Consider the following 12,500-nt stretch of genomic DNA (forward strand, 5'->3'; position numbering starts at 1 on the left):
GTCAGTTCCCACCTTCAGTTCCCCCCGTCAGTTCCCCCCCTCAGTTCCCCCCTCAGTTCCCCCCGTCAGTTCCCCCCTCAGTTCCCCCCGTCAGTTCCCACCTTCAGTTCCCCCCGTCAGTTCCCACCTTCAGTTCCCACCTTCAGTTCCCCCCCTCAGTCCCCCCCCTCAGTTCCCCCCGTCAGTTCCCCCCTCAATTCCCCCCCTCAGTTCCCCCCGTCAGTTCCCCCCCTCAGTCCCCCCCTCAGTCCCCCCCCCTCAGTTCCCCCCCTCAGTTCCCCCCGTCAGTTCCCCCCCTCAGTTCCCCCCGTCAGTTCCCACCTTCAGTTCCCCCCGTCAGTTCCCACCTTCAGTTCCCACCTTCAGTTCCCCCCCTCAGTTCCCCCCCTCAGTTCCCCCCGTCAGTTCCCCCCCTCAGTTCCCCCCGTCAGTCCCCCCCTCAGTTCCCCCCGTCAGTTCCCACCTTCAGTTCCGCCCCTCAGTCCCCCCCTCAGTTCCCCCCGTCAGTTCCCCCCCCTCAGTTCCCACCTTCAGTTCCGCCCCTCAGTCCCCCCCCTCAGTTCCCCCCGTCAGTTCCCCCCCCTCAGTTCCCACCTTCAGTTCCGCCCCTCAGTCCCCCCCCTCAGTTCCCCCCCTCAGTTCCCCCCGTCAGTTCCCCCCCCTCAGTTCCCACCTTCAGTTCCGCCCCTCAGTTCCCCCCCTCAGTTCCTGTCCTCAGTGCCACAAGGCTGAGAACTTCTTCCCAGATATTATGTGCTCAGGTCTCCTCAACATCGCTCAGGTGCGGCCAGTGTGCTCTAGAGAACAGCTCTTAGACTCTGCGCTGCTTTAGAAGATAGCACTTCGACCCTCCTCTCTTCTAGAGTGCATTTTCTCCAGTCTACACCTGAAACTTTTGACCCATGATCCACATTCTCACTCTGTCAGCTCCCATTACACCTGTGCCAGGTATTCAGAGCCCTTGATTGCTTGGCTCAGGTGTGATTGGATGAGAATCGTGGGAGGTAGATGGGAGGCTTAAGGAAGCAGGCTTTGGGCTCTCTTCGGCCCAGCTGGGGAGATTCCTGTAATGTCTGGCTGTCTGAGACACGCTGAGTTCACACCCCTCCCTCTTCCCCCTCCCCTCTGTCTCACCCCTTTCTCATCTTTTTCTCTCTTCATCTTTGTCTGCCTCCCTCTCTGTCCTCCTTTCTCTCTCTCTCTCTCTCGGTCCTTCTCTCATCCTGGCTTTCCCACTCTCTTGTTCTCCTTAAGCTCTCCTCTCATCTTTCTCCCGCATGTTTTTTTTTTTTCTGTGCTAACCTCTGTCTCTTGGCGCTCCCCACTGCTCGTAATTATCACCCTGTGTGTGTGTTTGTGTTTGCGTGTTCATGTGTGTGTTTGAGTAAGACAAAGGACTGCATTCCTATGTGCATAGTGATTTGGCTGGCACACATTAGCACATGTACAAGTGCACCTGCACACACACACACACACACACTCCTATACACAGTGCAGTGCAACGTATGTGTAGACAGTGTGTATTTTGTATTCTTGATATTTAAAGTGCATTTTACCCTGTGTGTGTGTGTGTGTGCGTGTGTGTGCGTGTGTGTGCGTGTCTCTGCCTGTGTGTGTGTGTGTGTGTGTGTGTCTCTGCCTGTGTGTGTGTGTGTGTGTGTGTGTATGTGTCTCTGTGTGTGTGTGGGGTGTGTGTGTGTGTGTGTGTGTGTGTGTGTGTGGGGTGTGTGTGTGTGTGTGTCTCTGCCTGTGTGTGTGTGTGTGGTGTGTGTGTGTGTGTGTGTGTCTCTGCCTGTGTGTGTGTGTGTGTGTGTGTGTGTGGGGTGTGTGTGTGTGTGTGTGTGTGTGGTGTGTGTGTGTGTATGTGTCTCTGCCTGTGTGTGTGTGTGTGTGTGTGTGTGGGGTGTGTGTGTGTGTGCGTGCGTGTGTGTTTGTGTGTGTCTCTGCCTGTGTGTGTGTGTGTGGGGTGTGTGTGTGTGTGTGTGTGTGTGTGTGTGTGTGTCTCTGCCTGTGTGTGTGTGTGTGGGGTGTGTGTGTGTGTGTGTGTGTGTGTGTGTGTGTGTGTGTGTGTGTAGATGTGGATGAATGCCAGGCCATACCTGGTCTGTGTCAGGGGGGACACTGCATCAACACAGTGGGCTCATTCGAGTGTAAATGCCCTGCTGGACATCGATTCAATGAGATCAACCAGAAGTGTGAAGGTGAGACATTCAAGATGGCGTGACGAAAAGCCTCCTTTTCCAGAGTGTATCCGTACTCCTGATACGCCCGATAAACCTCACAGTCTTGATACTCTTGATAGTTCTGATATCCCTGATACTGTTGACACTCCTGATACCCCCTATACATATCACACTCCTGACACTCCTGATAACCCTACACACCTGCCACACCTGCCACACCTGACACTCCTGACACTCCTAATAACCCTACACTCCTGACACACCTGACACTCCTGACACTCCTGACACTTCTGATAACCCTACACTCCTGACACTCCTGAAACCCTTTATACACCATATAGTCCTGATACTCATTAAACTCCTGATTCCCCTATACACCTGATACCCTGATACTCTAAACACTGCTGATACTCCTGACATTTCTAATACCCCCCTATACCCATGATACCCATGACACTCCTGATATGCCCTATACTCACGATACTCCTGAAACTCATTGTTAAAAATAACTCTACCCAGACCAGGAGGCATTACACCCTGTACTCCTGAAACTCCTTAAACTCCTGTCATTTCTGATACCCCCTTATACTCATGATACTCCTGACACTCCTGACACTCTTGATACCTAGATGTCTAGTGGTAATAGTTGTAATAGTTATAATTGCTGGTTGTTAGCAGAGTGTAAAATTCAAAGCGAAAACCTCAAAGGTTAGAAAACATAAGCACACTCTGCAGTGTCTCTGTGAGACGTTTCTGGGTCAGTTTGGCCTGTCATAATGTACAGAACTAGCCTAGTCTTCACCTGAGAGGTTCTGCACATCGTTGTGTTATAATATCTTTCACTACAACCACAACAAAGCTATCACCCTGAGCGTGATACTGTGGAAAAGATTAACAAACTAGACTAGACCTGTCATAACACACACACATACACATGCTTGCAGTGAGTAGCTGAGAGTGTGGTGATGATCCAACTTGCTTGCCTGTGCCCAGAGATAATAACATGATTCTCAGGAAGCCAGCAGCCAGTTAGAATGCCTCCCAGTTTGCTTAGGTTTTTTTTGAATGCCTCCCAGTTTGGGTTTGGTTATTTTGAATGCCTCCCAGTTTGGGTAGGGTTATTTTGAATGTGTTCCAGTTTGGGTAAGATTATTTTGAATGCCTCCCAGTTTGGGTAGGGTTATTTTGAATGCGTCCCAGTTTGGGTAAGATTATTTTGAATGCCTCCCAGTTTGGATAGGGTTATTTTGAATGACCAGCATCTGTAGAGGAACCTCCATGGTTGGACCTGTCAAGGCTTCTGGTAGTGGGTCAGTGTGACTGGGTTATTATGACACAATTATTTTCACAGGAATAGACTTTCATGTCCAGGCCAAGCCACAGAGTAAACATATCCCAGAACTCAGAGCTCAAAACCTGGAACACAGAATATGCACCTGGAACCCTGAACGGGGAGTCTGGGACTCCTTTCTGTGTGTTTCTATGTGTGTGTGTATATTGGGGGTATAAGTATAGAAATATATTCAGATGAACTGTCACATTCCACGTAATTCACTGATCTCTCCGTGTTTGCTTCTCGGCCCACCGATGACCAGATATCGACGAATGTGGCAGGATTCCTGGCCTGTGCAGTGGTGGAGAATGCTCCAACACTATCGGTAGCTACTTCTGCAGGTGTCCAGTGGGCTTCGACACTGCGCTGGATGGGTCACGCTGCATCGGTAAGCACTGCACTGCTGAAACCCAGAACCTGCTCAGTGCCATAACCCAGAACCTACTCTGTATTAGAACCTAGTACTTGCTGTAGCAGAACCCAGTCAGTCCTATCACAAATTGCCTGACCCACGAAGGTTCTGAGCCAAGGCCTGGAATAAAGGCCTGACTTGGCTGAGCAGTGAGTGAATGATGCAACAATTGAAAGGATGGTGATGTTAGGTTGTTAGCACAGAGCGGTGTGTGTGTGTGTGTGGGTATGAACGAGTCAGAGGAATGTACTAGAGGAACAGCAGACAGGAGACACTCTCAGTCTCTTTATTATGTGTCTTTGCCAGACAGGCAGTGGAAAGGCCTGACCACATGTATGCTAGCAAACTCAAGGTGAAGCCATCAGATCTCTGCCTTAGTAATCACACACACACACACACACACACACACACACACACACACACACACACACACACACACACACACAGACACACACACACAGACACGGACACACACACACACACACACACACACACACACACACAGACACGGACACACACACACACACACACACACACACACACAGACACGGACACACACACACACACACACACACACACACACACGGAAACACACACACACACACACACACGGACACACACACACAGACACGGACACACACACACGCACACACACACACAGACACGGACACACACACACGCACACACAGACACACACACCCACACGCACACACACATAGGCACACACACACACACACATACGTACACACACACACGTATACACACACGCACACGCACACGCATACGCACACACACACACACACACACACACACGCATACGCACACGCACACACACACACACACAGACAGATATGCAGAGGTTAGAATAGAGCTGAAACATTTCCAGAGTCCTCTGCAGCAGAATTTAGGTCAGTAGTCGGGCGTTGGTGATTTCACAACAATGAGCTCTTTTCTCTGCATGAGCTGAGTGAGAGAAGGAGAGGGGAAGAGAGAAATGAGAGAGAATAAGACTGAGGACGATTGAGAGAATAAAAAGAAGAAAGGATGGGAGGAAGTAATAGAGTAAAGCCTGGCAGGGAGGGCGAACGAGGGAGTCAGTGAAGGGTGATGGGGCGAGGCTGAGAGATGCGTACACCTTTATGCTTGTAAACACCTTTATTCCTCCTTCTTTTGTTTATTTTCCTTTCTTTTCCCATCTTCCTTTATCTTGACTTCAAGTATTTTTTCATGCTAATTACAGTTCTTTTCATGTTAGTTATCGTTAACAAATAAGAACTCTTAATTTCCTTTATATTGCAAAGGTCCGTTCCTGTTTTAATATTGCTTTGGCGATACTGTAAATAAATGCCAGTAAAACTGACAGCACTGAGGAGAGATCCTCCCAGAGAGTGCAGCGACCACATTTGTTAAGCTCCTCCTCCCAGAGAGTGCAGCGTCCACATTTGTTAAGCTCCTCCTCCCAGAGAGTGCAGCGTCCACATTTGTTAAGCTCCTCCTCCCAGAGAGTGCAGCGTCCACATTTGTTAAGCTCCTCCTCCCAGAGAGTGCAGCGTCCACATTTATGAGGCTCCTCCTCCCAGAGAGTGCAGCGTCCACATTTGTTAAGCTCCTCCTCCCAGAGAGTGCAGCGTCCACATTTGTTAAGCTCCTCCTCCCAGAGAGTGCAGCGTCCACATTTGTTAAGCTCCTCCTCCCAGAGAGTGCAGCGTCCACATTTATGAAGCTCCTCCTCCCAGAGAGTGCAGCGTCCACATTTGTTAAGCTCCTCCTCCCAGAGAGTGCAGCGTCCACATTTGTTAAGCTCCTCCTCCCAGAGAGTGCAGCGTCCACATTTGTTAAGCTCCTCCTCCCAGAGAGTGCAGCGTCCACATTTGTTAAGCTCCTCCTCCCAGAGAGTGCAGCGTCCACATTTGTTAAGCTCCTCCTCCCAGAGAGTGCAGCGTCCACATTTGTTAAGCTCCTCCTCCCAGAGAGTGCAGCGTCCACATTTATTAAGCTCTTATCGTAAGTGCAGGTATAAGATGTGTTGTACTCTGCATCTGTCTCTGCATTTGGAATAAATATGACAAAATTATTGAATGTAAAGGTAAAATGCTAATGCATTGATGTTAGTTTAGGAATGTTGAAAACTGACCCCAGAACAGCATGGGACTGCTGGAATGGAGCAGGCACCAGTGGTGGATTTCTGAATATGACAAATGATTTTTCAGGTCACCTTTTTTGTTTTTTTTGGCCTGAGACTCTGGGGAGGAGACAGACATGGACAGCAGGGTCTGGTTTCACCTGTGTTTCCCTCTCCTTCTCCAGTTCTCTTTCTCTCTCGCTCAGTAATGATGTACCTTAATAAACCACTAAGACTTTAACAAGATAAAATGTAGATATATTTAACACAAATATGTGGGGTGTGTTGTCACTGTCTCTCGGGTGATGACATTGTTGCTAGTTTTGCAGCTATGGTCCCACAATGTTAGGGCATATCATTGAAGTGTAGGGTTCAATTTTATTTAGATTTTAATGTGAAAATGTCCTGTATGTTTATGTCACAGTAAAGAAGAAAATGCGTTTAATTCTCAGTCTTACCTGTTGTAAAATAACCACATATTTATTCTCCCTTTGTCAGTCAGGCCCTTCTCTGTCTAACCATTTTCTTCTCTGTCTGCTAGACTGTGGTCACTGAGCCTGTACTGGTTTAAGATTTGCTTCTGCTTTGTGTCTCTGACAGTAATGAGATACTCTGCCAATTCCAACCCCGTTCAGGGCAAGAGAGTGCTCAAATTTATCTTGAGCTTTAGTTTTGTGATCCCGATGTTTCAAATAGTCATTTTTCCAAATAGTTCTCAATATGTGTTTCAAATAGTCTAAATGTGTATTTAGATTTGGCTGTAAACCTGATGTGGTTGTAGGCTTGTTTGGGTAAACAGCTGTTACAGGGTTACTAAGCTTCAGAACCTCCTGAGTAAGGTTATTCTTTTCTATTCTGTGATGATCGAGTGACCCCCTACCTCACTACCATACAGTGCAATGGGCTTGAATCAGATAATTGGCACCAAACTGAAGTGGGAGTATGTTTCTGTAGAATCTCCTCTTTATCACACATGGTGCTCTCTGAGCTTTTTCCTTTAGTGCATTTGCTGCCTTTATGAAACTCCCTGATGCAGTAATGAGGAGACTGAGGCAAGTGTACTTCATCATGTGGTCTAAACCACTGCTGCCTGGGGTGAAATGGCATCTGTGTTACTGGCAACTGGGCTTCTTTTAGGAGATCATGATGTTTGTCTATGTGGTTTACTGCCAGGGCCCGTTCTGACGGTAGTTCTCCCTCAGGTCCAGGTCCTCATTCTCGGCATAGAGCAAGATTTTAATTCCCCTGGTGTTTTAACTCCCCTGGCATATAACCTGAGTCCATGGGGTGCGCACTGTTCTAACTGGACTGCTCATTTTTTAATGTACATACTGAACAGTGTTGGACTAAGGCTGCATCCCTGACTCTTACCTTTCTTGCGTGAAGTCTTTTGGCAGTTCTTACCCCAAACTTGTTTCCCAAATTCATCAAATGGGACAGTACAGTGACTTGGTGGTTAGTGCATTTGCCTCTCAGCACTAGGGTCTTGGGTTTGAGTCCCTATCTGGGTGGAGTTTCCATGTTCTCCCTGTGTCTGAGTGGGTTTCCTCTGAGGTCTCCAGTTTCCTCCCACAGTCTAAAAGCTTGACGGTTAGATTTACTGGATACCTTAAACTGTCGTGTATGAATGTGAATTGTCTATGTATGTATATAGATGTGTGTGTTTGTCCACTGATGGTTGGTACTTTATCCTGGTTTTAAGATCCTCCCATTTCCCTGGTGTAGTCCCCCTGGGGGCTGTGTTTTCTGATAGAGAATACGTGAATTGTCTGCTGCTTCTCATGCATGTGAATTTTCTGTAAAAGCAGATTTCTTTCTCTAAAGTGTCCTTGGGTTTGAGAAAGGTGCTATATTAAATGTAACTAATGTAACTAATACTGTAATAATAAAAGTACTTTACCCCTACACCTCTTTGTAAAATTTCATAATAGAGTGCCTTCATAATAGAGTGCTAAATGAAAGAATCAAATGCCTTCTTGAAATCAACAACACAGGCAAATATTGTTCCTTCATTTGCGTTTATTTATGCGTTTATTGATTTTGGTTTTTAGGGTGTAAATGTGATCAGCTCTACAGTGATTTGGAAGGATGCTAATGTTCCTGTTTTATTCAGGACATTGTGTTTGTTAACGAAAGTCAAAATTGTCATATATACAATACTACTAAATGCCTCTCCAAGATGACTATTTACACAAATACAGGTACAGTTGTTAGGATCCAATTTGTCTTCACTCATTTAAATTGACAAGTTTAATCATTTGTGCAGTGGCCTTTGTAGTGCAGGTATGCAGTGTTTAAGTGTCTGCTTACATCTGATACTGTCAGAGCCACAATCTTTAGTGTGAGTTAGTTTGAGTTTTTGTGCCCATTCTACTAGTGTTACTGGATAATTGAGTGGGTTTTGGCAGACTTTAATAGTGCATTCAAATGGTTGCAATTTAGGTAAAAATTTGGGTCCTTCTTGGATTTGTCTTTTGTACATGTTTTCAAAAGGTTTTCTTGATCTAAATGTCATAATTGACTCTGTATTTTGATTTAGTGTGTATCTTCTAGGACTGAATTTGTTTAATAGAAGGCCCCCATCCCCTTCCGTCTCTCTGTCTTCTTCTGTCTCTCCTACTCTCTCTCTGCTCTGTGAAGTTGATAACCTGTGGAGTTAACACTGATTTCACAGCCAAACGTGCAGCCAGGCTTGCCTGAACCGCCACCCTCTTTCCATCTGGTAGCACTGCTGTAACGTGAGACGCCGCGTGCTAACGTCTCCCCTCTTCCCGTGCAGATAACCGTGCGGGCTTTTGCTACGACAGCATTCTAAACGGGCACTGTGCCAACCTGATTGCCCAGCGCATGACCAGAACCCAGTGCTGCTGTAACACAGGTCGCTGCTGGGCTGCAACCGCCGTGCCTGAGATGTGCCCCATCCGTGGAACAGGTAACACACACCTGCTACAGGCACCCACACACCTGTTATTAGTAAATATATACCTGAGATTTTGTCTTCAATGTATGCTGGGGGTTTTGTGTCTGTGTGTGTGTATGTATGTGGGTGCGCATGTGTGTAATTCCTCCTCAGAGGAGTACCGCGTACTGTGTCTACAGGTCTTGCCGGGCCCGGTGCGTCCTGGCGTTCCTGGCGGTCCTAGCATTCCTGGCGGTCCTGGTCCATTCGTTCCTGGTGGTCCGGACAAGGTTGTCCCTGGTGTACCCCAGATCATCACCCCTAGAATCCACATTCCAGGATACCCACAACCCCATCAACCTCTGCAACCTTTAACCCCGGACATTACTCCACATAGACCTGGTAAGCCTTCATATGACACAGCCTTCCCCACCCACACATACACACACACACACAGACACGCACACAGAGTAACTCTCGGTGTGCTTGTGATAGATGTCCTCCCCCAGAACATCACGAATATGTGCGATGCCGTGAGGAACCTGTGTGTAAACGGCCGATGCATCCCCATTCCTGGCAGCTACCGCTGTGAGTGCAACATGGGCTTCCAGCTGGACCCCCGTGGCGAGTGTATCGGTCAGTAGATCTCTCTCACACACACACACACGCATACATACACACTCACATACACATTTGGCCATTTAGCAGATGCTCGTTTCCAGAGTGACTTACAAAAGTGCTTTGCCATTTACCATTTATAGTGTGCACAGTAGGTTAGAGTCAAAGATACCGTTGAACCAGGATACTGCTACATACAGGAATCAATGCTGGTACATAGAAAGAATTAGAAAAATGAGCATAAATGCAGTGCTAAAGGGGTTCAATGAAACAATCGTAGTGCAATACAATGTTTCCATAAATGCAGGATTAGTGGGCATTTAAAATAAATAAATAAATATATGTACGTATGTATGTATGTATGTGTGTGTGTGTGTGTGTGTAAGATGATGACGAGTGTGAGCGGAACCCCTGTTTGCACGGTCAGTGTATAAACACTCCTGGATCCTACTACTGCCAGTGTCCAGCTGGGTTCCAGACCACTGCTACTAGAACAGAGTGCAAAGGTGAGGAACATACTCATACACACACATATGTACACACATATACACACACACACAAACACATGCATTATTGCTGCGTTCATGTGCTGTACAGATCTGGATGAGTGTGTCGCTAACGGTCGGATCTGTAATAACGGACGATGTGTTAATACTGAGGGCAGTTTCCACTGTGTTTGCAATGCTGGTTTTGAACTCACTCGTGATGGAAAGAACTGCCAAGGTAGGACAAATAACTGCACATATACACACACACCCACACCCACACACACACATATTACGGATTACATTTTTGAGTTTGTCAAAATTTTAGATTAGTAGTTTAAAGGTTGCTTGCTATTTCCTGTACAGGAACAGTTCTGTGAAGTCCTATAAAAGGATAAAAATGAATAATTGATTCACATTGACAAATGTGCCTGTGTGTGTGTGTGTTGTGTGTGTGTATGTGCTCAGATATGGATGAGTGTCAGATTAAGAACATCTGTTTGAATGGCATGTGTATCAATGACGACGGCAGCTTCAAATGCATCTGCAAATCTGGGTTTCGTCTGGGCAGCACTGGACGTTATTGCACAGGTATATGACTGTATACACACACACACACACACACACAGATACAGCCTTCCGTGAATTCAGATGAGTTCTTGGATTAATGTATTCTCTCATTCATGATTTGTATAGTCTAGAGACGAGCTTGGCTTTCACAGAGCAAACCACCAAACCACACACACACACACACACACACATAATGAACTAATATTAATAAGCTATTAACCATTGTTGTCTTTGTAGTAGAACTCAGTGAACTTAACTGACTGGCTACTTCTGTGTTGCACACATTTTCCTATAATGACTAAACATAACTGTAGCACAAATATTGTTTAAATTATTTGCCTTCTTGGGAGAGACCTTCCTTCTATTCTTCCTCATTCTCTACCTCGAACTCCACCTTCTCCTCATCCTCTACCTCGAACTCCACCTTCTCCTCATCCTCTACCTCTAACTTCCACCTTCTCCTCATCCCGTATCTCGAACTCCACCCTCTCTTCGTCCTCTACCTCTAACTCCACCCTCTCTTCGTCCTCTAACTCCACCCTCTCTTCGTCCTCTACCTCTAACTCCGCCCTCTCTTCGTCCACTACTTCTAACTCCGCCCTCTCTTCGTCCTCTACCTCTAACTCCGCCGTCTCTTCGTCCACTACTTCTAACTCCGCCCTCTCTTCGTCCTCTACCTCTAACTCCACCCTTTCCTCATCCTCTACCCCTAACTCCACCCTCTCTTTGTCCTCTACTTCTAACTCCGCCCTCTCTTCGTCCTCTACCTCTAACTCTGCCCTCTCTTCATCATCTACCTCTAACTCTGCCCTTTCCTCATCCTCTACCTCTAACTCCGCCCTCTCTTCATCCTCTACCTCTAACTCCACCCTTTCCTCATCCTCTACCTCTAACTCCGCCCTCTCTTCATCCTCTACCTCTAACTCCACCCTTTCCTCATCCTCTACCTCTAACTTCACCCTCTCTTCATCCTCTACCTCCGCCTCTGCTCTGTTAGCCCCACAGAACCCCTGGAAAGGTGTGTTCATGTGCAGTAGCCTTGCAATTATAGACAGTTCATTCTTTATGTAGAAATGACACACTTATGGAGACAGAAGTGCAGAGAAAAGCTCTTTAGTGTCTGCTGATGCCAGTTTTGCCACTGTTAAGCAAATGTAGGCATCTTCTTTCTTAATCTCACCAGAATAAAACCACAAGAGTTTATCATCAAATTTAGAGATTGTGTGAAATATTTTATGAAATATTGAATAAGTCATTTATAATGAGTAAAGTTGAGTAAAATTTATGAGTAAAGTTGAGTAAAATATGTTTTGCACCCATGACAAAAGCTGAAGAAGAAGACATCTGAAGACATCTGAGACATCATTTTGAATCATACGATGACCAGAATGTAAAAGCCCTGTTTTTCACTTATAGCCCTGTAGGGGCGTAAATACATGCCTTACAAGACAGAAGGATACAAGAGTTTTGTGTTGTATCAGATTAAATAGTAGTGGCCTCTCAAATATACTGATAATATTGGAGAATTTTGGTGCTTGGGGAGCTAAATATAAAACGTCCAGCATGTCCTTTTGTTTTATATGTTTTACATTTATGGCATCTGGCTGGCATCTAACAACGATTTACAGTTCTGACTGAATACAACTTCAGCAATTGAGGTTTGAGGGCCTTGTTCAGGGGCCCAACAGAGGCAACTTGGCAGTGGTGGGGCTTGAACTGGCAACCTTCTGATTACAAGTCTCAGTGCTTTAAAACCAGCTATGGTTTTTGCATTCCAATGAAATGACTCTTAATTTCCTCAGTAGTTCTGAGCGCTAACTGTTCAGTGTGAAGTCAGAGGTTTAAAAACTCACATGGTCATTTCTCACTGACAGTCTC

The 12,500-nt window shown here is 46.3% G+C and overlaps 1 protein-coding gene across 1 annotated transcript in view; it reads left to right on the forward strand.

Annotated features, from left to right (window-relative positions):
• Positions 1-12,500, forward strand: part of fbn1 (fibrillin 1) — a 63,617-nt gene that overhangs the window by 13,715 nt on the left and 37,402 nt on the right. Inside the window, exons 8-15 of the mRNA XM_035524858.2 lie at positions 2,076-2,201; positions 3,779-3,904; positions 8,830-8,982; positions 9,124-9,351; positions 9,445-9,585; positions 9,954-10,073; positions 10,165-10,290; positions 10,521-10,643. Of these exons, the coding sequence (XP_035380751.1) occupies positions 2,076-2,201; positions 3,779-3,904; positions 8,830-8,982; positions 9,124-9,351; positions 9,445-9,585; positions 9,954-10,073; positions 10,165-10,290; positions 10,521-10,643 (1,143 nt within the window). The remainder of the gene's footprint in view (positions 1-2,075; positions 2,202-3,778; positions 3,905-8,829; positions 8,983-9,123; positions 9,352-9,444; positions 9,586-9,953; positions 10,074-10,164; positions 10,291-10,520; positions 10,644-12,500) is intronic.

The sequence above is a fragment of the Electrophorus electricus genome, chromosome 6 (genome assembly GCF_041902795.1).
Source record: "Electrophorus electricus isolate QZ-2024a chromosome 6, ASM4190279v1, whole genome shotgun sequence".
NCBI classification, from domain to species: Eukaryota; Metazoa; Chordata; class Actinopteri; order Gymnotiformes; family Gymnotidae; genus Electrophorus; species Electrophorus electricus.